Source organism: Chiloscyllium plagiosum, unplaced genomic scaffold (genome assembly GCF_037043375.1).
Source record: "Chiloscyllium plagiosum isolate Xiang-an unplaced genomic scaffold, Cpla_swu_hap1 HiC_scaffold_22, whole genome shotgun sequence".
Lineage (NCBI taxonomy): Eukaryota > Metazoa > Chordata > Chondrichthyes > Orectolobiformes > Hemiscylliidae > Chiloscyllium > Chiloscyllium plagiosum.
The window spans coordinates 9,237,470-9,261,454 of NW_028270160.1; the positions used below are offsets into that span (position 1 = coordinate 9,237,470).

The 23,985-nt window shown below is 43.7% G+C and overlaps 1 protein-coding gene across 2 annotated transcripts in view; it reads right to left on the reverse strand.

The window, feature by feature from the left end:
* The window catches only part of hpse2 (heparanase 2), a 305,905-nt gene that overhangs the window by 113,220 nt on the left and 168,700 nt on the right, over nucleotides 1–23,985 (reverse strand). Inside the window, exons 6-7 of one of the 2 annotated variants that reach the window (XM_087998727.1) lie at nucleotides 14,592–14,639; nucleotides 2,934–3,018 (exon numbers count right to left, since the gene is read on the reverse strand). In XM_087998727.1, the coding sequence (XP_087854853.1) occupies nucleotides 2,934–3,018; nucleotides 14,592–14,639 (133 nt within the window). Of the gene's footprint in view, nucleotides 1–2,924; nucleotides 3,019–14,591; nucleotides 14,640–23,985 lie in introns of both variants that reach the window. The other variant, XM_043713037.2, reaches the window with a different exon arrangement.

The following is a 23,985-nucleotide window of genomic DNA, read 5'->3' on the forward strand; positions in this document are numbered from 1 at the left end:
TCACATTGTGTGATCCTCTATAAAAATACTTCACATTGAATAACACAGAGCTAAGCACAGGGTTTTAGCAGAGAACATCAGTCTGGTGAATCTTATCCTTCATTATTATTCTTAAAAAGTCCTTATCTTAAATGAAACACTTCAACAATGCAGCAATTGTGAATTATGAAGCTACCATCCAACTGAGAGGGAAGGCCACTTTGAGAGAAAGGAGAAAGTTTCAGGCTGATCCCTAGTTTCAGAGGCTGAAGGTGTCGATTATTGCGCTCTGTCATTACACTTCTTTCTATTCACTTGTGGGATGTGGGCACCGCTGGCTGGGCAAGCGTTTACTTCCCAACCCTAAGGTGCCCCTTAAGGAGGTGATGGCTGGCTGCCTTCTTGAACCACTACAGTTCATATTCTCTAGTGGAAGAGAATTCCAGGATTTTGACTCAGCAACACTGAAGGAATTGCAATATATTTCCAATATATTTGAGGATGGTGAGTGGCTCGGAGGGGAACTTGCAGGGGGTGGTGTTCCGTTGTATCTACTGCCCTTGTCCTTCTAGGTAGCAGTGGTTGTGGGTTTGGAAGATGTTGTCTGAGGATCCTTGGTGAATTTCTGCAGTGCATCTTGTAGATAGTATATACTGCTGCTACTGAGTATTGGTGGTGGGGGTAGTGGATGTTTGTGAATGTGGTGCCAATCAAGCGGCTGCTTTGTCCAGGATGGTGTCAATCTTCTTGAGTGGTTTTGGAGCTGCACCCATCCAGGCAAGTGGGGAGTGTTCCATCACACTCAGTAGGATCCGACAGTTAGTTTTCCCATGTTCAGCAACAAAGAACAATCCTGTAAGCCCTTGCTGTCTCATAAATTGAAATGTAGTTGACCATCTGATTTCTGCTGACGTCGCTTAACTTACTGGATGAATAGAGACCTCTTATGTTCTCCCAGCCTTTTTGACAACACATTAGTGAAGTTGAGTGGGCCGTGTGATACAGGCCACAAACTACAAATCAGTTTTAATGAGAACCAAAAGTACATAAAGTGTTCAAAGTTGCAGAGGGATTTATTTGCATGGCTAAGGGGAATAGTAGGGCTAGCTGTATTTCTCTTGTCAACATGTGCTTGAGAGGCTGAATGGACTCCTTCTGATTTGTAACTGTTTTACTTGATTACAAAATCGAGCCTCCACCATTTCCTCTGGGAGATCATTCCATACATGTACCGCCCTCTGCATGTCCCTTAGGTTCCTTTTAAATCTTTCCCCTCTCAACCTAAACCTATGCCCTCTGGTTTTGGACTCCCCTTCCCTGGGGAAATGACCTTGACTATTTACCCTATCCAAGCCCATCATGATTTTATGAACCTCAATAAGGTCACCCCTCATCCTCCAATGCTCCAGGGTACATAACTGCAGCCTATTCAGCCTGTCCCTATAGCTGAAAACCACAAGTCCTGGTAACATCCTTAGCAGTGTTTTCTGCACTCTTTCAAGTTTCACAACATCCTTCCTATAGCAGGGAAAGCAGAATTGAATGCAATATTCCAAAAGTGGCCTCACCGATGTCCTGTGCAGCCACAACATGGCCTCCCTACTCCTATACGCAATGCACTGACCAATAAATGGAAGCGTACCAATCCTAAATGAATACTCCAGAGACTTTCATGCAAATGAAGGAACATAAACTTAATTAATGAAACATGAACTTGAAACTATTGTCATTAATAATGATCAAACACAATTAGATTGCTGTAAAAAGCCATCTCATTCACTAATGTCCTTCAGGGAAGGAAACTTGCTGTCCTAACCCAGCCTAGTCTACAGTCTATAATGTGCGGTTTGTCAGCGCGAAATGGCTATAACGTGATTGATACCTTTTGGACATTGTTTGCATAATGTGAACTTTCAGCCGATTGGGTATGGTGGGTTTTCTATAGCACGATCTTCCACAGCGCAATTTCTATTGCGGTTTCCATAGCAGGAGGAACATAACTGTCATGTTATAGCAGAACAACATGTATGTGTGACTCCAGACTCACAGCAACATGATTAAATCTTAACTACCCTCTGAAATGGGCTGGCAAAACCTTCAGTTTGTATTGAATTGTGACAGAAAAAACATTGCGTTGTCCCTACACCATAGGGACTACCGTGGTTTGAATAAAGTCAGTCCCAACGTCTCCTCGGAGTTCATTAGGGACAAACTACAAATGTAATCCTTTTCAACAGCTTACATCTTAAGAAGGCATTTTATAAAAAAAAGGATCAGATGTGAAACTTAAAAAGGTTCAGAGAAGATTTACAATAATGTTGCCAGGGTTGGAGGATTTGAGCTATAGGGAGAGGCTGAACAGGCTGGGGCTGTTTTCCCTGGAGCGTTGGAGGCTGAGGGGTGACCTTATAGAGGTTTATAAAATCATGAGGGGCATGGATAGGATAAATAGGCAACATCTTTTCCCTGGAGTGGGGGAGTCAAGAACTAAAGGGCATAGGTTTAGGGTGAGAGGGGAAAGATACAAAAGAGACCTCAGGGGCAACATTTTCACGCAGAGGGTGGTACGTGTATGGAATGAGCTACCAGAGGAAGTGGCAGAGGCTGGTACAATTGCAACATTTAAGAGGCATTTGGATGGGTATATGAATAGGAAGGGTTTGGAGGGATATGAGCCAGGTGCTGGCAGGTGGGACTAGATTGGATTGGGATATCTGGTCGGCATGGACGGGTTGGACCAAAAGGTCTGTTTCCATGCTGCACATCTCTATGACTATGACTCTATGTGAAGCTTTGACAATCAAACAGCATCAGAAATTCTTGTAACCTTCCTCGCTCCCTCACAGGTCTCCAGGACAGGACACCAGCTGAAATGTCACTTGGATTTATTGTTCTTGTCTGGTTACTGGGTGTTGAAGGGAACTAAAAGACGTGAAGAAACTCACCCTGTGTACCTTGGCAATCTGATCCGACAGAGTGTCCAGCAAGCGGGTTTTCATAAAATCAGCCACATTTGCTGTTTGGTCATCAATGTAGTAACTGCAACAGATACACAGCAAGAAATATTAGCAGAGTGACTGATCGCTGACCAGATCTACTCAGAAACAAGGGAAGTTGCACCTCTTCCATGATTAAACAAGACTGTATTCATTTGGCATTGCATCATTTTGCAAGAACTACATGTTAGTCGCAGTCCTAAGAGTTTTGACAGAATAGTAGAGTGGCATGGTGGCTCAGTGGTTAGCACTGCTGCCTCACAGCACCAGAGCCCCAGGTTCGATTCCAGCCTCGGGTGACTGTCTGTGTGGAGTTTGCACGTTCTCCCCGTGTCTGTGTGTGTTTCCTCTGGGTGCTCTGGCCTTCTTCCAACAGTCCAAAGATGTGCAGGTCAGGTGAATTGGCCATGTTATCTACTAACATAGCGTTAGGTGCATTAGTCAGAGGGAAATGAGTCTGGGTGGGTTACTCTTCATAGGGTCGGTGTGGACTTGTTGGACCGAAGGGCCTGTTTCCACGCTGTAGGGAATCTAATCTAATATCCACACCCCACACCAGTTGTCTGCACTGAAATCATGTCACCCGCCCCTGTGTGTCCTTGCTCATTTATTTCCCTCAAGTGCCCATTCAATATCCTTCTAAAATCAGTCTCAGTCTCCAGGTTCTGCCATTCTCTGATGCAGTGAGTTTCAGGTTTATTGCCACAATTGTGAAATGCTTCCTCTTTTATCTTTGTTTAACATTTTGTTTCTGCTTCCTCATATTCCTGCCCTCTTGTATTTCTTTCTCAAAATCCTCAATCTGTGTACCCCAGCCTTGTGCTATCAGGCAAGGGGAATAATTTATACAGCCTATTGAAACACATAATAAACATGTACATCTTAACCACATCGACCATTTGTGCGTTTGCCCTTTGGGTTAGCTGAAGATTTGACCTCCATTTTCATTCTCACACCCAAAGGCCATCGTAAGTTAAGGCTTGCTACAGATTGCACAGTTTCTACAATCATATTGGTGACAGAGGCCATTAAAAGGTAATGCTAAATCATTGCTATGTATTGCTTGATATTTCATCTCGGTTAACATGTTTTTAACAGGAATGGAGAAATGAACATTCTGTGCCTGACTCTGAGTCAGAAGGCTGTAGGGTTGAGCACAAACCTGACACTTGATTGCAGTATTGACAGATTAGACTAGATGATTACTTACAGTGTGGAAACAGGCCCTTCGGCCCAACAAGTCCACACTGACCTGCCGAAGCGTAACCCACCCATTCCCGTACATTTACCCCTTTACCTACAGGCAATTTAGCATGGCCAATTCACCTGACCTGCACATCTTTGGTGCTGTGGGAGGAAACCGGAGCACCCGGAGGAAACCCACGCAGACACGGGGAGAATGTGCAAACTCCACACAGTCAGTCGCCTGAGTCGGGAATTGAACCTGGGTCTCTGGCGCTGTGAGGCAGCAGTGCTAACCACTGTGCCACCGTGCCGCCCACAGAAGGCTGTACTCCCCAGGGGGCTGTATTTTACTGGGGTGTAACATTAAAAGCAGGCTGCCTTGTGGTCTCTCAGCTGGACTCAGTAGGTCCGTGTTGCTTTTTTCAAGAAAAGCTGGGAAGGTCTCCTGATCTCAAACACCAGAAAAACATGACCTGCTCATTTCTCTTCTCTGTTCTATGCGGACGCTGGTTGTCAAAAATTGACACTTCCAAGATCGCAAAGTATTTAACCAGCTGTAAAGTGCTTTGGGACATTTGTCACGCCGCTACATCATCCCATTTAGAATCCCTACAGTGTGGAAGCAGACCAGTCAGTCCACTGAGTCCACACTGGCCCTCTGAAGAGCATCCCACCCAGACCCACCCCATTCCTGTAACCCTACATTTCCCATGGCTAACCCACCCAGCCTGCACATCCCTGAACACCCAGACCCACCCCATTTCTGTAGCCCTACATTTCCCATGGCCAATCCAACCTAACCCGCACATCTTTGGATTGTGGGAGGAAACTGGAGCACCCGGAGCAAACCCACACAGCCAATAGGAGAAGGTGCAAACTCCACTCCAACAGTCGCCCAAGGCTGGAATCGAACCTAATTTCCTGGTGCTATGAGGCAGCAGTGCTAATCATTGAGTCAGCATGCTGCCAATTTAAATCTGAGATGGGCAGCATCTCTCCCCCGGTCTCTTACAAAGCGTTTACTGCACAGGTTCAGGCCATTCGGCCCAACAATCTAGTACCGATAGTCTGAATGAGCCTTCTCAGACTCCTCTTCATCAAAGTCCACCAACATATCCTTCTACTCTTTCATTCTTCTTATCTCGCTTCCCCTTAAATACATTGATGCCTCACCTCAACTATTCCCTGTGGTTATATGTTTTCCTATTATAACAACTCGTGTACAGACATTTCTCCTGAATTCCCTCTTGGATTTATTTGTGACTTGGCTTACATTCATACCCACCCAGTGCCAGTCTCACTGACAGATCTCGTCTACATCTACCTTGTCAAATTCATAATCTTGAAAACCTCCATTTTGTCACCCCTTCAACAAAAAAAATCCATAGCTTGTCCAATCTTTCCTGACAGGGAGAACTTTTCAGTCTTAGTATCATTCTGGTAGTTTCATTTTCACTTTCCGAAGTGTCTGTCTATACTTTGCATGGAATGGTGACCACAGTTAAATACAAATGGAACCTCCCTGCTTTTCTGTTCTATCCCTCTAGAAACAAACCCTGGAGATGTTTTCCTTTTAAGCCTTTTTATGGCCTTATTAACCAGCATTCATAGTGATGTGTGTCTCTTCATACTTTAATCCCTCAGTTCTCCTCTACCTCATTGAGATACTTAGCTCCCAACAAGTTTGTGATCTCTTAATTCCCCCTACAAAAATGTATCACTTCACACTTATCTGCACTGAAGTGCATTTTCCAATTACATGCTTATTCTATGGGTTTATTAATGTCTTCCCTTATTTCACTACAGCCCTAACTTGTATCAACAACACCTCAGCTTTGCTGTTGAGATTGGTAATGACTTCATTACATCGTGATTGATGTCAACATCAAGTAGGTACTGAGACACCAAGGCTAGAATTCTTTGGACGTTTTAAAAAAAAGATCAGTACTGACAAATTGTCAAAAACACATGCTGAAATTGAACAGTTGGCAATGGTAGTTGGGTAATTACAATTCACGATCTATCAACAGACCACTCAATTGAACAGTAGCCAGTTTAGTTATGAATTCCTATGCCCCCTAGCATATACTAAATTCCTGGAGTTTAATGTGTCTTGTTGCATTATTGGCTCATAGATCTGGTGTTGACATGTCAATTGATGGCTTGTTTATGAATCTTGAAAGACAAGTAAAGGAAGCCTTTACTTGGGCCTCAGAAGGAAATTCTTAACCAGAGCAAATTGTTCAGCAGTAAGTAATTGACTAAGAGGGATGAGGTTGGATAGAACCACAGGGAAATACTCCAGCATTTCACGGGGAACCAGCAGCAAGAACAAGCTAATCAGTTCTCTCAGAAATTGCAAATGGGCTAACTGCAGTTATCTCTACCAGGTTACCACTGCCCACCTTCCTGACCAGCTCATGCCACCTGAGTAAGATAGAGATGTCAACTACATGTCTACCAGGCAACAGATTGGGAGGCGAACCAAGACATAAGCTTTTCTCTTCATTTCCAGCTCAAGCGTTATGCCCCACCTGGTCCCAAACTCAACACTTTTTTTCCTTATCACTTCAATCTCGCCATGTCTTCATACAACATGATAACAAGGGCCAGAGGCACAGCAACCCTTAGTCTTTCGGTTTTTGCACTCTGGGCAGGAAGGAGAGGAATAAGGTACTGCTGCTGCTGGGATCAGCTGACACTTTGCCAAACAGAGTGATTCTGAGGCAGAGAAGTTTTCATGGGGGTAGGCTTCGCTGTCTGGGTCAGCATTTACTGAACGCCTCTAGTTGCCCTGGAGAAGGTGGTGGTAAGCTATTTTAAGATGACATAGAATAGCAACTTTGTATACCTTTCTCTGTACTTCTGCATCCCTGCACTTGAGCATAAATGACAATAAAATCTAACTCTAATTCTAATTCTTGAACCACTGCAGCTGTAGGTTGATCAACAATGCCATTAGGGAGAGAATTCCGGGATTTTGACAATTCCGGTCTCCCTCCTATTGGAAGGATGTTGTGAAACTTGAAAGGGTTCTGAAAAGATTTATAAGGATGTTGCCAGGGTTTGAGCTATAGGAGAGGTTGAAAAGGCTGGGGCTGTTTTCCCTGGAGCATCAGAGGCTGAGGGGTAACCTTATAGACGTTTATAAAATCATAAGGGGCATGGATGGAGTGAATAGACAAGGTCTTTTTCCCTGGGGTGGGGGATTCTAGAACCAGAGGGCAAAGATTTAGGGTGAGAGGGGAAAAATTTAAAAGGAACTTCAGTGGTAACTTTTTCATGCAGAGGGTGGTGGGTGTATAGAATGAGCGGCCAGAGGAAATGGTGGAGGCTGGTAAGATTACACCATTTAAAAGGTATCTGGATGGGTATATGAATAGGAAGGGTTTGGAGGGATATGGGTCTAGTGCTGGCAAATGAGACTAGATTAATTTAAGATATCTGATCAGCTTGGAAGGGTTGGTCCGAAGGGTCTACTTCCATGCTGTACATCTCTATGACTCCATGATAGTGAAGGAACGGTGATATATTTCCAAATTGGGATAGTGACTGACCTGGAGGGGAACTTGAATGTAGTGGTGTTCCTATGTATCTGCGACCCTTGTCCTTCTAGGTGGGAGTGGTCAAGGGTTTGGAAAATGTTGTCTGAGGATCTTAGGTGAACTTGTGCGGTGCATCTTGTAGATTTTACACACTGCTGCTACTGAGTGTCAGTGGTGGAAAAGTCATTGTTGTAGCTGGGAACAAGGTTTAGCAGCAGTTACCTGTTTATATTTGATATTCTCAAACCTACTTGTGGCAGTAAGAGACCACTGGGAAATTTTAACTCTAGCTAATGAGGAGTCCTCAGTAACAAGTGTGAACATTCTTATGTCAGTAACACCATGAATGAGGGAAAGTGTAGCAGAGGGTGAGAGAAAGGGGTCTGAGTTTTATAAAGAGGACACACTTCATCAGTTATGATACCCCTCTCTCTCAATGAATAGAAAAATGTAGACATAGATAACAGATGCAACAGTAGGCCATTCAGCCCTTCCAACCTGCTCCACCATTCAATAGCAGATCATCCATCCCAGTACCCTGCTCCTGCTTTCTCCCCATACCCTTTGATTGCTTTAGCCCTAAGACCGATGTTTCTTTAACGTTCAGTGTTTTGTCCTCCACCATGTCCTGTGCCAACACCAAAAGGCAACACCATTTCAATAGGCTTTCTGTCTGGTCATTGATATTGGCACAAATCATGTCATCAGATAGGTAGCAGGGGGAGCTCTGCTCTGCCATCTACTGCTGGGGCCCTGCAGCCATGTGTATCTTCCTGTTTGCACTCATAAAGGTAACCGCCACACACAACATTGAGGGTCAGTGTCAGGCAGTGACAAGGGGATCTCCCAGGCTACAGCGCGGACTTTCTATGATTACTGATACCCATTGCAGGAGGGCTGAGGAGCTCATTGACACGGGAAGCTATCACTGTGTTATGGCAATTTTGCTTGCATTATCCAGACACCAATGTTGCTTTACAAGTTTATACAAATAACCACAGAAGTGTAGAAAATGGAAGCAGGAGTGGGCCATTCAGAACTTAAGCCATTCAATATGACCAAGGCTGATCATGCACCTCCCCAGCCTTTCTCCTTATACTCTTTTAGACTGAAGAAATATACCTGACTCCTACTTGAAAACAATCAATGTTTTGGCCTCAAATGCTTTGTCCCATTTTTTTAAACTGAGACGGAAGGTCTTCCCTGATTGTAAATAACAGTAGGTGGATACAAGATCAGCTGGGCATTGTCACAATGCAGTCATCTTTGGAAATATGGCCCTCTCTGACCTTTGAATGTCTTGTGGGTCATCCAACCCAGGCCTGCTGTCATTGATAATGATATCCCAACTGGAGCTGCCTAAACAGTGGCAGAGTAGAGACACAATGAAGGACGTGCCTTAGCCAGAGTTATCAGCTACAGGACCCTATGATAGTAAAACACAGATCAACAACAGGAATGGTGTACTGCCTACGACATGAGGACCTGCAACCACACTCAGCTGTCCACTTGCCCTGCCTACAACATGCACTCCATTTCAGTTGCAATTTGAGAAAATAACGTTTCTCACGCAACAAGTGGTGTCTGTACGGAATGCACCCCATTTGAGTGCTAGAGGCAGATTCAATGAAGAAATTCAAGAGGGCATTTAGATGTTTGCTAGAAATAACATGTAGGGTTATGGGGCATGGGTGAGAGAATGGTGCTCATTCATGATGCTAATATGGAGAGCTGGCGCAGATGTAATGGGCTGAATGGCTTTCATAGAATCTGTACAGTGTGGAAGCAGGCCACTCAAACTATCAAGTGCAAACTGACCCTCCAAACAGTATCCCACTCAGACCCACCACCCTACCCTGTAACCCTGCATTTCCCGTGGCAAAACCACCTAGGCTGCACATCTCTGGGTTCTATGGGGCAATTTGGCATGGCCAATCCACCTAACCTGCATATTGTTGGACTGTGGGAGGACACCCATGCAGACATGGTGTGGGTTAATACAACAGAATGAATACAACACAAGCTGCATATTTTTTCTAAATCCCACGTTAAACAAATATAACAATATAGAAGCAGGCCATTCAGCACACTATATCTGTGCTGACTATGATGCCATTCTTAAGTAATCTCATCTGCCTAAACATGATCCATATTTCTCTATTCCCTGCCTGTTCCTGTGTCCCTGTCTAAATGCCTGCTAAATGTTGCTAATGCATCTGTTTTGACCATCTACCCAGCACTCCATTCCAAGCACCTACCATCCTCTGTAAGAAACACCTTCCTCGTACATCTCCCTTAAATGTTCCCTCTCTCACCCTAAACCTATGCCCGTAGTACTTGACATTTGTACCCTGGGAAAAGGACACAGATGACTAACCCTTTCCATGCCTCTCATAATTTGATATATTTCAATCAGGTCACCCCAAAGCCTTCACATCTTTCATGAGTCTGGGGACCAAAACTGCTCACAATAGTCCTAATGTGGTTTGGCTAAAGTCTTATATGGCTGCAGCATGAATTGCCAACCTTTGTACTTTGTGCCCTGACTGATGAGTATGTTACATGTTTACATGAGTTCCCTAACACTGTATTTCCCCTTGCTGTGCTTTTGTTCCATGCAGCAGGAGCCAGTAACATGTGAGAAGATCAGGTAAGTATAGATATAGAATGAGAAGAAGAACAAGGAGGTGATGTTGGAGTTGTCCAACATCACCTCCTGGGAATGTTCTGTCTGGAGGGAAGATGGCTGAGAGGAGATCTGATTGAGGTTTTCAAAATCATGAGCAGACAGAGTTGAAGCTGTTTCTGCGTGTCAAAGAAACAAAGGCAAGAGGACATAGAGTTAAAGCGATGTGCGAATGAAGCAGAGGTTCTACGATAAACAACTCATGGTATTGGCTGGTCTTCCTCTAATGACCTGTTCCTTGTTCCACTGCAGGGCTTGCATCTCTGGACATCCTTCTTGAACGAAACCTCATCCCCTACCTCCAGTCTCCGTCCCTTCATCGCCGATGCTCAGTAGAAGCAGTTTATACCCTCTACAAGATGCAGTAACTCAGCAAGGCTCCTTAGATTGCACCTTCCACAGCACCCCCTGCAAGTTCTCCTCCAAGCCACTCACCGCCCTGACTTGGAAATATATCACTCCTGTGTCGCTGGGACAAAATCCTGGAATTCTCTCCTTCAGTCAACCCACAGCACGTGCAGCAGTCCAAGAAGGCAGCTCACCCCCACCTTCTCAAGGGGCAACTAGGGACGGGCAATAACTGCTGGGCCCAGTCACCAATACCCACATCCCAAACGTGAACCTATAAATAAAAACTTCTGTCTTTCTTTCAGAGTTATGCAAATAAAAGGATTGGCCCTTAAATTCGGTTGAATTTAAATTGATTTCCAAAATGAATAAGCACATGGTGAAATATGTCATTTAAAAAAAAATCAGTGCGTAAGGATCATTAGCAAGCCTGATGTTAATTGTTCGTCTCTAATTACCCTGGAGAGGTGGAGGGGAACTGTCTCTTGAGGTATATCCACCAGGGGACTCCAGGTTATGTATCTATGTGCACAACAGTATCATATTGCAAGTAATTCTTGCCTGAGGAATAGTTTTCATTTTACTTTTAAATGTAAATAGGATCCTCCAGGAACATAATAAATTATTCTATTCCATAGTGATAACTGAAAGATATTAAACTGAAACGGTTGATTGACATTTCTATTTTGGCATCAATATGCACTAGTATTTTTCATTCCCCCTTAAAATATTCAACAAATATTAACTTTGAATGAGTTTTAAAACAAATGTTGTGATTGTCTGTGTTGTCTGACACTGTACAAATCATAACTTTTAGTTGGTGTGTCAAAAACATAATGACCACAAACTTGGCACCAGCGTGTAACTTTGCTGGACACACAATTTTTATATTCATTCGCAGGACTGGGCATCAGTGGGTTAGAGCAGCATTTATTGTTCAGCCCCGATTGGCCTTAAAAAGAGAGTGGGATGCTGCATTCTTGAACCACTTCAGTCTACATGGCGCAACCAGGTGATGGACTAGTGGTAATGTTATTGGATTAGTAGCTGCTTGGGTTAGTGCTCTGTAGATTGTGTTCCCACCACAGCTGTTGTTGGAAAAGCTATGTTCATGTAACTAAATAAGAATCCGAAATAAAAATCACATCTTCATACAGGTCATTAAACTAGATTAAAACTCATTTGGTTTATTGATGTCCTTTGAGAAGATAATTTGCTATTGTCCCCCTATCTAGCCTACAGTTACCCCCAGACCCACAGCAATGTCACTTTTACATTCACTGCATAATAACTCAGCTTATAAAACTGCCTAAGCTCAGCTAAGTATAGATATAGAAGGAGAAGAAGAACAAGGAGGTGATGTTGGAGTTGTCCAAGACACTTGTCCACCTCAGCTGGAGAATTGGGTCTAGTTGTGGACACCACATTGTCAGAAAGAATCAAATGCATTGAAGAGAGTGCAGAAGTGATTTACTAGACTGGTTCAGGTGGAAAGGACAGATTCACCAAGCTGGGAATGTTCTGTCTGGAGGGAAGATGGCTGAGAGGAGATCTGATTGAGGTTTTCAAAATCATGAGCAGACAGAGTTGAAGCTGTTTCTGCGTGTCAAAGAAACAAAGGCAAGAGGACATAGAGTTAAAGCGATGTGCGAATGAAGCAGAGGTGATATGAGAAAACCTTTTTTTCACACAGGGAATCGCTTGCACTGTCTGGAAATGTGGTCCAGGCAGATTCAACCAAGGCATTCAAGGGGGCATTGGATGGTTATTTGGATAGACATGGTGTGCAGGGATATGGGGAAAAGGCAATAGATTGGCACTAGATTACACAGCGAGGCTGGATAATAGAGGCTAGTACAGTCATAATGGATAGAATGGCCTCCTTCTGCACCATAATATTTCTGTGAGAATTTGACAGACCAACTGGCATTTGCACAGGTGCTAGAAATGGTAATAGCAACCATTGCCAGTTATATCTCTTCATTGGCATCCGGAATCTGGTGTGAACATTGGGAGTGCTGTCAGAGGAACAGGAGGAGGCCATTCAGCCCCTCAAGCCTATCTTGCCATTCAGTGGGATCATGGCTGATCTGTGGCCTAACTTCATATACCTGCCTTTGGTCCATATCCCTTAATACCTTTGCTAAACATAGAAAAATCTATTTCAGGTTTAAAGTTAATAAGTGATCTAGCATCCACATGCCATTGTGGAACAGAGTTCCAAACATGCTAAATTGCCCATAGTGTTAAGTGAAGGGGTAAATGTAGGGGAATGTAGGTCTGGGTGGTTGCGCTTCGGTGGGTCGGTGTGGACTTGTTGGGCCGAAGGGCCTGTTTCCACACTGTAAGTAATCTAATCTAATCTAATCCCTTGTGTGTAGAAATGCTTTCTAATATCTCTCCTGAACAGGCTGGCCCTAACTCTCAAACTATGACCCTTGTAATGGAATCCCCAAACAGTTTATCTTTCTGTACCTTGGCTTTTCCTGGTAAAATCTTGAAGATTTCAATCAGATCTTCCCTTAACATTCTAAATTCTAGAGAAAATAGTCCTAACTTGTATAATCTCTCCTCATAGCTTAACCTGTGAAGCCAAGGTATCATTCTTGTAAACATATATTGTACCTGCTAAGGTCAATAAGTCCTTCCTAAGGTATGGTGCCCTGAACTATGCTCAGTATTCCAACTGGGGTCTAACCAGGGTTTTGTATAACTGCAGCACAACTTTTGCATCTTGTACTCCAGTCCTCTGAATAGCTTTCTTGTCTTTTCATTAGCTTTCTTGATTATTTTCTGCATCTGTTCATAGTATTTATAGATCTATACACCTGAACCCCCAGTGTCTGTGGACAGCCCCTATATTCAGATTAGATTCTCTACAGTGTGGAAACAGGACCTTTGGCCCAACAAGTCCACACCGACCCTCCGAAGAGCAACCCACCCAGATCCATTCCTCTACATTTACCCCTTCACCTAACGCTAGGGGCAATTTAGCATGGCCAATTCACCTCACCTGCACATTTTTGGAATGTGAGAGGAAACTGGAGCACCCGGAGGAAACCCATGCAGACATGGGGAGAACGTGCAAACTCCACACAGGCAGTTGCCTGAGGCGGGAATTGAACCCTGGTTTCTGGCGCTGTGAGCCAGCAGTGCTATCCATTGTGCCACTGTGCCGCCCATTTAACTTCATACAATCTAAAAAGTACCCTGGTCTATCCTTTCTCAGTCCTGAGTGAGTTTCTAGGAGTCAAGTGTGTGGTGCTGGAAAAGCACAGCAGGTCAGGCAGCATCTGAAGAGCAGGAGAATCGTGGTTTTGGGCTTAAGCCCTTCACTAGGAATTCCTGGTTTCAGGTCAAGCACGGAACAGAAAGCAGCCACTAGCATCCATCTGCCCTCAGCTCATGAATCAGAGCTCCTTCATGTTAAACACCACAGCTGAAAGAAACAGTGAGTGTAACAAATATACACCGGGTGAGGAACATTACAGACTGCCACACTCAGTCATAAATGAATGGCATAATTACCAGAATAATCCTGCATCTAGTAGTGAGAAAATTCACAGGAGAAATAAAAGCTATTTGATGTTAACATTAGATTTGCTTAGACACACATTAATGTAAAGAAGCAAGAAATTTATCCTGCAGCTTTTTCATTTCATTCCCACAACAGATTTTGTATTTGATATAAAGATTTTACACTAGATTATAAAGATTCTACATTGGATTGTAACAATTTTACATTTGATATAAACAGAAGGTAGGTTTTGCCTTGGTTTCTGAAAAGTATGAGCTCAGTAAGACACTTGTCAAAATAACATTGAATGAATATTATCAAAGGTTAATACCTACTGTTGCCATGTTACTGCACTGACCACTGTCCCTGCTGTCCTCATGAACCTGTGCAATGGAATGGAAAATGAGAAGCTTCATTTAGTAAATAGCATGTTTCAAACCCTTGACCAATTATTGAACCCCTGCAGTGTGAAAGCAGGCCATTTGGCCCATCAAGTTCACACCGATCTGCCGAAGAGCAGCCCACCCTCTGTAACCCTGCACTTTCGATGGCCAATCCACCCATCTTTGGAATGTGGGAGGAAACCCACACAGACACAGGGAGAATGTGCAAACCTCACTCACACAGTCACCCAAGGCTGGAATCAAACCCGGTGTCCCTGGTGCTGTGAGGCTGCAGTACTAACCACTGAGCCACTGTGCTGCATTGCGAATGGATCGCAGTGGCCTCATTTACAGTGTGTTGGAGCAAGTGTAGCCTCAGGAGGAAAAGAACAGTGATACTTAAAAACACAACATTATTCCATAAGGGTGGAGCTGCCTCCAATTGAAGGCCACGAAGTCTAACCGTTCAATGAATGGACACTCGGATAAGGTTGGATTATTGCTTGACGAGGTGAGGGAACATTAAAGGAGTTTGGAAATTCAGGCTACAGTTTGGCAGCACAATACCTGGGCTCTGATAGCTTTGCTTCCAAGAAGCACTGCTTCCAATATTTACTGAGTATTTAGAAGAGATCAGTGTTCTGTTGTAAACCAACATAAAACTCACGCTGATGCCTGTCAGGTTCCAATAGCTGGATATCTACAATATATTGTATGTGAAAAATACCACTGGAACTGGGGAATGTACAACGTTCTCCACAGAGTTAAAATCACACAACACCAGGTTATAGTCCAACAGGATTATTTGGAATTACTAGCTTTCGGAGCGCTGCTGATTAACTGAACTAGGTTTATTATTTCAGTTGCAGGACACTGTAATCTTTTGCTATAAATTCTGGTCCTACTTCACAACGACCTGATGAAGGAGCAGCGCTCTGAAAGCTAGTGCTTCCAAATAAACCTGTTGGACTATAACCTGGTGTTGTGTGATTTTTAACTTTATCCACCCCAGTCCAACACCAGCATCTCCAAATCATGATCTCCATAAAAACACATTAAACATAAAAATACAGTAACATAATCAATATTATTTAGAATCATAGAATAGAATTACAGAAACATAGAATCCCTACAGTGTGGAAAGGAACCATTCGGCCTATTGAGTTTGCGCTGACCCTCTGAAAAAATTCTCACCCAGATTCAGCTCCCCCCACCCAATCCCCATAATCCCGCATTTACCTAGCCTGCATATCCCCAGACACTATGGACACTTAGCGTGGCCAATTCACCCATCTATGGATTGTGGGAGGAAACCGGAGCACCCCCCCGGGAAACACACGCAGAGATGGGGAGAATGAACAAACTCCACACGGTACTTCATGAGAGGAGGAGAGATGGAAAAGGTTACTGAGCTAGGAGGAGGTTGAAAACAGCTCAGTGAAGGCATCTTGAGTAGACAGGCAATGTAAAACATCTGAAGCTGGAGAGTGCTTTGTCAAGGTGAGCCGTTAAATGAATGTAATTCCAGTGTGTGAGGCTGTGAATGTTTGAGGCTCAGCTACAATGATGGGGCATAGGGAGACGAACATGAAGGAGCTTATAGTTTTGAAGAACTTGCCTTCCAAAAATTAAATGTCCGAAGATTATGTCAGATCTCTGCCTATCCCACTTGAGTTTAACACTTTGTCTTCTGATGGATTAGGTCCAGTTAAACCCATCCTGGGATTCAACAGAGGTTGCAAGTTGCTCCAATTAAAATTGGTTTTCGCTTTCAGCCCCTAGGGTTTGAAAATGCCGACCAGCTGGGCATCAAATCCCATCTATGGATGTCTGATAATTACACAAAGGGTAAGATCATTATCGCAAGCTCCAAGACCTTAAACCTAGGAAAAATGACCAGGAGCCAATGCACATTGCTCAGCATGACCTGCTTAATGTCACCAATGTAATCAGCAAATGTAACTGTGCGCCAGACATGAGTACTGCAAGTTAATAAAGTTATCAGCAACTTCAGTGTTTTTGTACATCCATGTTCCCTCCAGGCAGCAACGTCAGTGTCAATGGCATGATCTATGGACTGCACCAGCTATCAAACAAAGGCTGCACATTACCATGTTCATTCTACTAATTACAGACCCACTAATATGATGAACGATTTGGACTTTCTCTGTAACAGCTGGGTCTGTCAGTAAAAGATAACAAAGTCAGACAGGTTAACTTGAGCTGTTCTGAAAGCCAGTGGAAGTTCAATTGATACAAGAGACATTAACCAGATCTACCTGTTTCCCTTCAACCGTGGCTGAATGATGAGGACAAGTCATTATAGATTATAGATTTCTCTGTGATGTCTCCTTTGGTAATGTTCGCAATGTCATACAAAGTTTGGATTTAATAACTATTGTCAGCTCATCCTAGTAATTCAAATTGCAGAATTCAAATTACCTCTTATTTAGGTTTTGAACAACTGCCTTATTTACTGTCAATTTATTGATAAGTTCAATTGTTAATGCAAATAAATGGCATTATGATATCAACTGTTGGTAAATGATATGATGTTCTATTTAAATTAGGACATTGAGTTTTATTTTGAAAGTTGTTTATTCTGAGGCTGAAGCTGTCACTGGTAAGGCCTGTATTGATTGCCTGTCAGAAGGTGGTGATGGACCATACTGATGGCCCCATTTTGGGTGGGTCAGGCCACATTAGAGGGCAGTTAAGAGTTAACCAGATTGATGAAGGGCTGGAATCACAGATAGGCCAAACCAGGTAGCAGATTTCCTGCCAATCTGGTACGTTCAAGGCACAATTAAGTTTTCACAATAAACTTCAGATTCACAGCTTCTAATTCCCCTGGTTTTGATGACAAAATTTAAAAATCTCAAGCCTTCACAGTGGCATTGCGCAGTCGTGTTTCAAGCAGCCATGGTAATTGCAGTACCGTTTTTAAACACCAGATGGAACCTTTTAGGAGTCCAAGTGCCACGATCTACGGCAAGTCGTGTGGCCGAGCCAGGTGACAATTCTAACATCCGGAGTAATGAGCGCCATCTTTTATGCTTTTCATAAATGGAATGGTGATTCTCAAGTTGCCAATTGACAGGGGTTATTGATTCGAAGAGAGAGTCAAAATCGAAAAATCAGGGCTTACGTCCGAAACGTCACCTGCTCCTCGGATGCTGCCTGATCGGCTGTGTTTTCCAGCGCCACACTTTTTAACTCTGGCTCTCCAGAATCTGCAGTCCTCACCTTCTCCCAGGGGTTATTGATTGTTAAACACCATGTCAATACCCCAACTCACCCTATTAATGTTCAGCCTCCCATCTTATCAAATTCACCAAACGAAATCAACCTTGGCGACAAGCCTTCCAAAAAACTCAATGTGGCCTTCAGCAGAAAGTTCTGCTTGTAGTTGTTAATCCTAAATCATTAGAAAGAAATGAACACCCACGATTGCTGCTGACTACCAGAAACTAGACAACCAGTTCATACATAAGCAACAAGGCTCCTGTACTGTTAACCCAGCTCTTTTAAAAGTGCAAAACCATGGCAGTTCTGATTTTTTATAACTTTAAATTATATAGTGGTTACAATCCAGATGTGGTGAGTGATGGACATAAATGCACTGTCATAGTTAACCTTCATTTCAACTTCAGGTATAATTATATCAGATTGTTCAGGGTCATTGGGGAGGTTCATTCATGGGAACACATTCTGGGAAGTATAGGGCATCACAGGAACAGGAGTAGGCCATTCAGCCCCTCAAGCCTGTTCCATCATTCCATGAGGTGATGGATGGTCTACAGCCTAATTCCATAGACTAGCCTTTGGCCCATATCTCTTAATACCTTTGCTTAACAAAAGTGTATTGATCTTAGATTTAGAATTAACAAGTGATCAAGCATCTACTGCCATTGGTGGAAGAGAGTTCCAAACCTGTCCCAATTTTTGTGTGTAGAAGTACTTCCTAACAGCCCTCCTGAATGGTGTGGCTCTAATGCTCAGACCCTGCCCCCTAGTTCTAGAATCCCCAACCAGTGGAAATAGCCTATCTTTATCTACCCTTTCTTTTCCTGTTAATATCTTAGAGACTTCAATCAGAGAATTCGAGAGAAAGCAGGCCAAACTGGTGTAATCTTGCTTCATAACTTAACCCCAAATTCCAGAGATCATTGTTGAAAATCTATGTTGTACTCCTTCCAAAGCCAATCTCCACTGCTTTGGATTCATTGGCATAGAATATCTTGGGAATAATGTTCAACCTACTTGGCATGTGCTCCCACAATTCTGAAAATCAGCCACATATTTCACTGAACTTTGGACTCCCAGAAAATTATCCACAAGCAACCACATCTTGGTCATTTTACACTTTCAAGGATTTCATGTTCTGCTTGCACATTCATGTTCCTCTCTGTGTGACATTAAGTTAGTTAAAATTAAGTCCTCCACCTAACTGTAGATAATGGCAATTGGAAAATCTTCAAATTGGCACCTCATCCACCAGCTTCAACATTCCTTGCCGCTCCCACTAACGGTCAGTAGCAGCAGAGTCATATAGGCATAAAGTCATAGAGATCTACAGTACGGAAACAGACCCTTTGGTTCAATGCATCCATGCTGACCAGATATCCTAAATTAATCTATTCCTACTTGCCAGCATTTGGCCCATATCCCTCTAAACTCTTCCTTTTCAAATACCCATCCAGATGCCTTTTATATGTTGTAATTACATCCACCACCGCCACTTCCTCTGGCAGCTCATTCCTTACACGCGTCACCCTCTGTGTGAAAACATTGCCCCTTAGGTTCCTGATGAAGGACTTTGGGCCGAAACGTTGATTCTCCTGCTCCTCGGATGCTGCCTGACCGACTGTGTTTTTCCAGCACCACACTCCCGACTCTGATCTCCAGCATCTGCAGTCCTCACTTTCCCCTTTTAAATCTTTCCCCTCTCACCTTAAACCTATGCCCTCTTGATTTGGACTCTCCCAAAGTAGGGAAAAGACCTTGTCTATTCACTCTATCCGTGCCCCTCATGACTTTATAAGTCTCTATCAGGTCACCCCTCAGCCTCCAGGGAAAACCACCCCAGCCTATTCAGCTTCTCCCTACATTTCAAACCCTCTAACCCTGGCAACATTCTTATAAATCTTTTCTGAACCCTTTCAAGTTTCACAACATCCTTCCTATAGCAGGGAGACCAGAATTGAACACAGTACAGAGGAACCTCAATTATCCAGCATTTGATTATCCGAATATCGAATTATCCAGCAATATCACAAGGTCCCGATGCTTGGCTCAACTGTGTTATCCAGCATTCGATTATCTGGAATCCAATTAACCGAACAAAATACTCACTGCCCGTGTCTTTCGGATAATCGAGATTCCTCTGTATTCCAAAAGTGGCCGAACCAATGTATTGTACACCCGTAACATGACCTCCTAACCCCTGTACTCAATGCACTGACCAATAAAGGCAATCATACCAAATGCCTTCTTCACTACCCTGTGTACCTGTGACTCTACTTTCAAAGAGCCTGCCCTATAAGGTCCCTTAGTTTAGCAACACTCCCCAGGACCTTATCATAAGTGTAGAAGTTCCTAGACTATTATTAACAAGGGGGATTAGTGGCAGCAAATCTACCCAAAGGAGATATGGGCAGAACTATTTGTGAACTGGGGGTATCCCCTGCAACAGGCTGGTGTTCAAAGTGTTTCTTTAGTCAGAGAGAGCTTTCACTGATAACCAGCTAACTGTCAGCTTCTTGGATGGCCTTTCAGCTAGTGAACCTTCACTCACAACCAGTTGGATATCTCAGCTATCAGCTTGCACCATGGGATGGAGCACTTTCCTACTTTACTCTGGGGACAAAGGTAGATGCCAGAGCGCCAACAGCAGCAGCACAGTCTCCATCCACCTTCCCTTTAGCTGGATGCCCTTCCACAGGAGGTCCCACTGAAGAAACTTGAGAACCCAGCACAGCATGTACAGAATGAGACAGGGTGTGCCCAGGTATGGCGGTGATATTGATGTCTGGGATATTGCCTATAAAGGCAGACTTTGTGAGTGTGGTTATGTCAACCTGTTGCTGAATTAGTGTAAGAGATAGTTTTGACACAAGCCCCTAGACGTTATTGAGGGAGATGTTGCGAAGTCGACAGTGCTGTGTTTGTTGTTGTTGTTTCTCAGTGTCTTACAGTGTGGAAAAAGCCATCAAACCCTGCACTGACCCTCTGAAGAGCATCCCACACAGACCCAGCCACCCCCCTACCCTAACTAATCCACCCAGTCTGTCCATCCCTGGGCACTATAGGATGGCCAACCCACCTAACCTGCACATGTTTGGACTGTGGGAGGAAACCAGACCACCTGGAGGAAACCCATGCTGACACAGAGAGAATGTGCAAACTCCACACAGACAGCTGCCCGAGGCTGGATTTGAACCCAGGCCCCTAGCGCTGTGAGGTAGCAGTGCTAACCAATGAGCCACCATGGTGCCCTAAAAATAAGCTCTCATTCCATGGTCAGGAACTGAACTCAGGCTGCAATGGTTAAAGTGCTGAATCTTATCCACTGGACCACCAGGGAAGGTGTTTATCCACTGCCACTTCATATTGTATCCCATTAATGTTCATCCCTTCAATATCAGGTGGCCAGTTGAGATCTATTCAAAACCTGTGACAGAATAACAATGTAAATCATAGGCAAATAACTTCAAGACATCTGTCGGAACTGCCCAGAGAATCCAAAAGTCCAACAATGCTGCATGGTACATCTGAAGAGAAATGAACAAGGAGCCATGCCAGAGCTACGTCCTTGGCACACGTACATTTCAATGAAGTCAAAGAGGTATCTACAATGGCACAGTTTACAGACATCAGAAACAGGTGAATACTTTGATCTGAGCGGTGTAGCAAAAATAAAAGTACAGCATGCACACGGTGCCAAGTCTGTCACTGGTGCAAGTACAAATGTTATCCCTTTCTGCATCTCACAAGAGATGTTCTCAGGAAATTGCTGTAATAGGATGCAGTCCACATAAGCAATAAGCCAACTGCTTACAATTGGACTGGCATCCTTTGTATTGGCTTCAATGTCAATACAGCTCATAGGAACAGATATGTGAAAACTTTTACTTCCTTGAAACAGCAGGGTCTTCTATTTCTGGTCTACCAGCATGCATTGATTTTTATTACAATTCATCCAATCATCATGACAGCAGAGATTCCAGATCTCAACATTGATCTCATGTATTTCAGTCACGGCTAAACAGAGCAGATTCACCAAACTCTGTCAGCTGCAGACCAGCTGCAAAGGCTGATAAAGATCACTGGCCTACACACATCCAACAGGTCCCTAAGCTAGCATACTCTTTCTCTGGTCATACAGAGGTGAACTAAGAGTCTCCAGGATCTTCAAAGGTGAATAAGTGGTAATTCCACAGCTGGAGAAGTGATTGCTGGGCCTCTTGTTGAGATATTTGTATCATCGATAGTCACTGTTGAGGTGTCGGAAGCCTGGAGGTTGGCTAACGTGGTGCCACTGTTTAAGAAGGGTGGTAAGGACAAGCTAGGGAACTATAGACCAGTGAGCCTGATGTCGGTGGTGGGCAAGTTGTTGGAGGGAATCCTGAGGGACAGGATTTACATGTATTTGGAAAGGCAAGGACTGATTAGGGATAGTCAACATGGCTTTGCGTGGGAAATCATGTCTCACAAACTTGATTGAATTTTTTAAAGAAGTAACAAAGAGGATTGATGAGGACAGAGCGGTAGATGTGATCTATATGGACTTCAGTAAGGCGTTCGACAAGGATCCCCATGGGAGACTGGTTAGCAAGGTTAGAACTCAAGGAATACAGGGAGAACTGGCCATTTGGATTCAGAACTGGCTCAAAGGTAGAAGTTAGAGGGTGGTGGTGGAGGGTTGTTTTTCAGACTGGAGGCCTATGACCAGTGGAGTGCCAAAAGGATCAGTGCTGGGTCCTCTACTTTTTGTGATTTATATAAATGATTTGGATGTGAGCATAAGAGGTACAGTTAGTAAGTTTGCAGATGACACCAAAATTGGAGGTGTAGTGGACAGCGAAGAAGGTTACCTCAGATTACAACAGGATCTTGATCAGATGGGCCAATGGGCTGAGAAGTGGCAGATGGAATTTAATTCAGATAAATGTGAGGTGCTGCATTTTGGGAAAGCAAATCTTAGTAAGACTTATACACTTAATGGTAAGGTCCTAGGGAGTGTTGCTGAACAAAGAGATCTTGGAGTGCAGGTTCATAGCTGCTTGAAAGTGGAGTTGCAGGTAGATAGGATAGTGAAGGCGTCTGGTATGCTTTCCTTTATTGGTCAGAGTATTGAGTCCAGGAGTTGGGTCATGTTGCAGCTGTACAGGACATTCATTAGGCCACTGTTGGAATATTATGTGTAATTCTGTTTTCCTTCCTATCAAAAAAAAATTGTGAAACTTGAAAGGGTTCAGAAAAGATTTACAAGGATGTTGCCAGGGTTGGAGGATTTCAGCCAAAGGGAGAGGCTGAACGGGCTGGGGCTGTTTTCCCTGGAGCACGGTGGCTGAGGGGTGACCATATAGAGGTTTACAAAATTGTGAGGGATATGGATAGGATAAATAGACAAAGTCTTTTCCCTGGGGTGGGGGAGTCCAGAACTAGAGGGCATAGGTTTTGGATGTGAGGGGAAAGATATAAAAGAGACCTAAGGGGCAACATTTTCACACAGAGGGTGGTACGTGTATGGAATGAGCTGCCTGAGGAAGTGGTGGAGGCTGGTACAATTGCAACATTTAAAAGACATTTGGATGGGTATATGAATAGGAAGGGTTTGGAGGGATATGGGCCGGATGCTGGCAGGTGGGAGTAGATTGGGTTGGGCTATCTGGTCAGCATGGCCGAGTTGGATCGAAGGGTCTGTTTCCATGCTGTACATCTCTATGACACAACATCAATATCTGCTAGATCGCATACACATAGGTCAAATAGGCACAGAGAAAAGTCAGAGATTGTGCTTGAATCTATCCGTCAGCCCAGAATTAGTAAGGATGCTGATGAACTGATCAAGTTGTGTGAAATGTGACAACTCCATCAAGCTGATTTTCTCAAACAGACAAAAAATATGAACCAGGTATCTCTGGCTGATGGGGCAAAGATCTAAAAGGCAATGCCAGGGGAGGATGCTATGCGTGCATCCATCCAGGTCGGCTCAGACAATGCTATGGGTCCGACGTTAGAAAATGGAATTAGAATAACTAGGAAGTTGTTTTCTATGGTCATAGACTCGATGGGCCTTTTCTGTAACTGTAGACCACTAACCTGCTCATTCTAGAAGTTC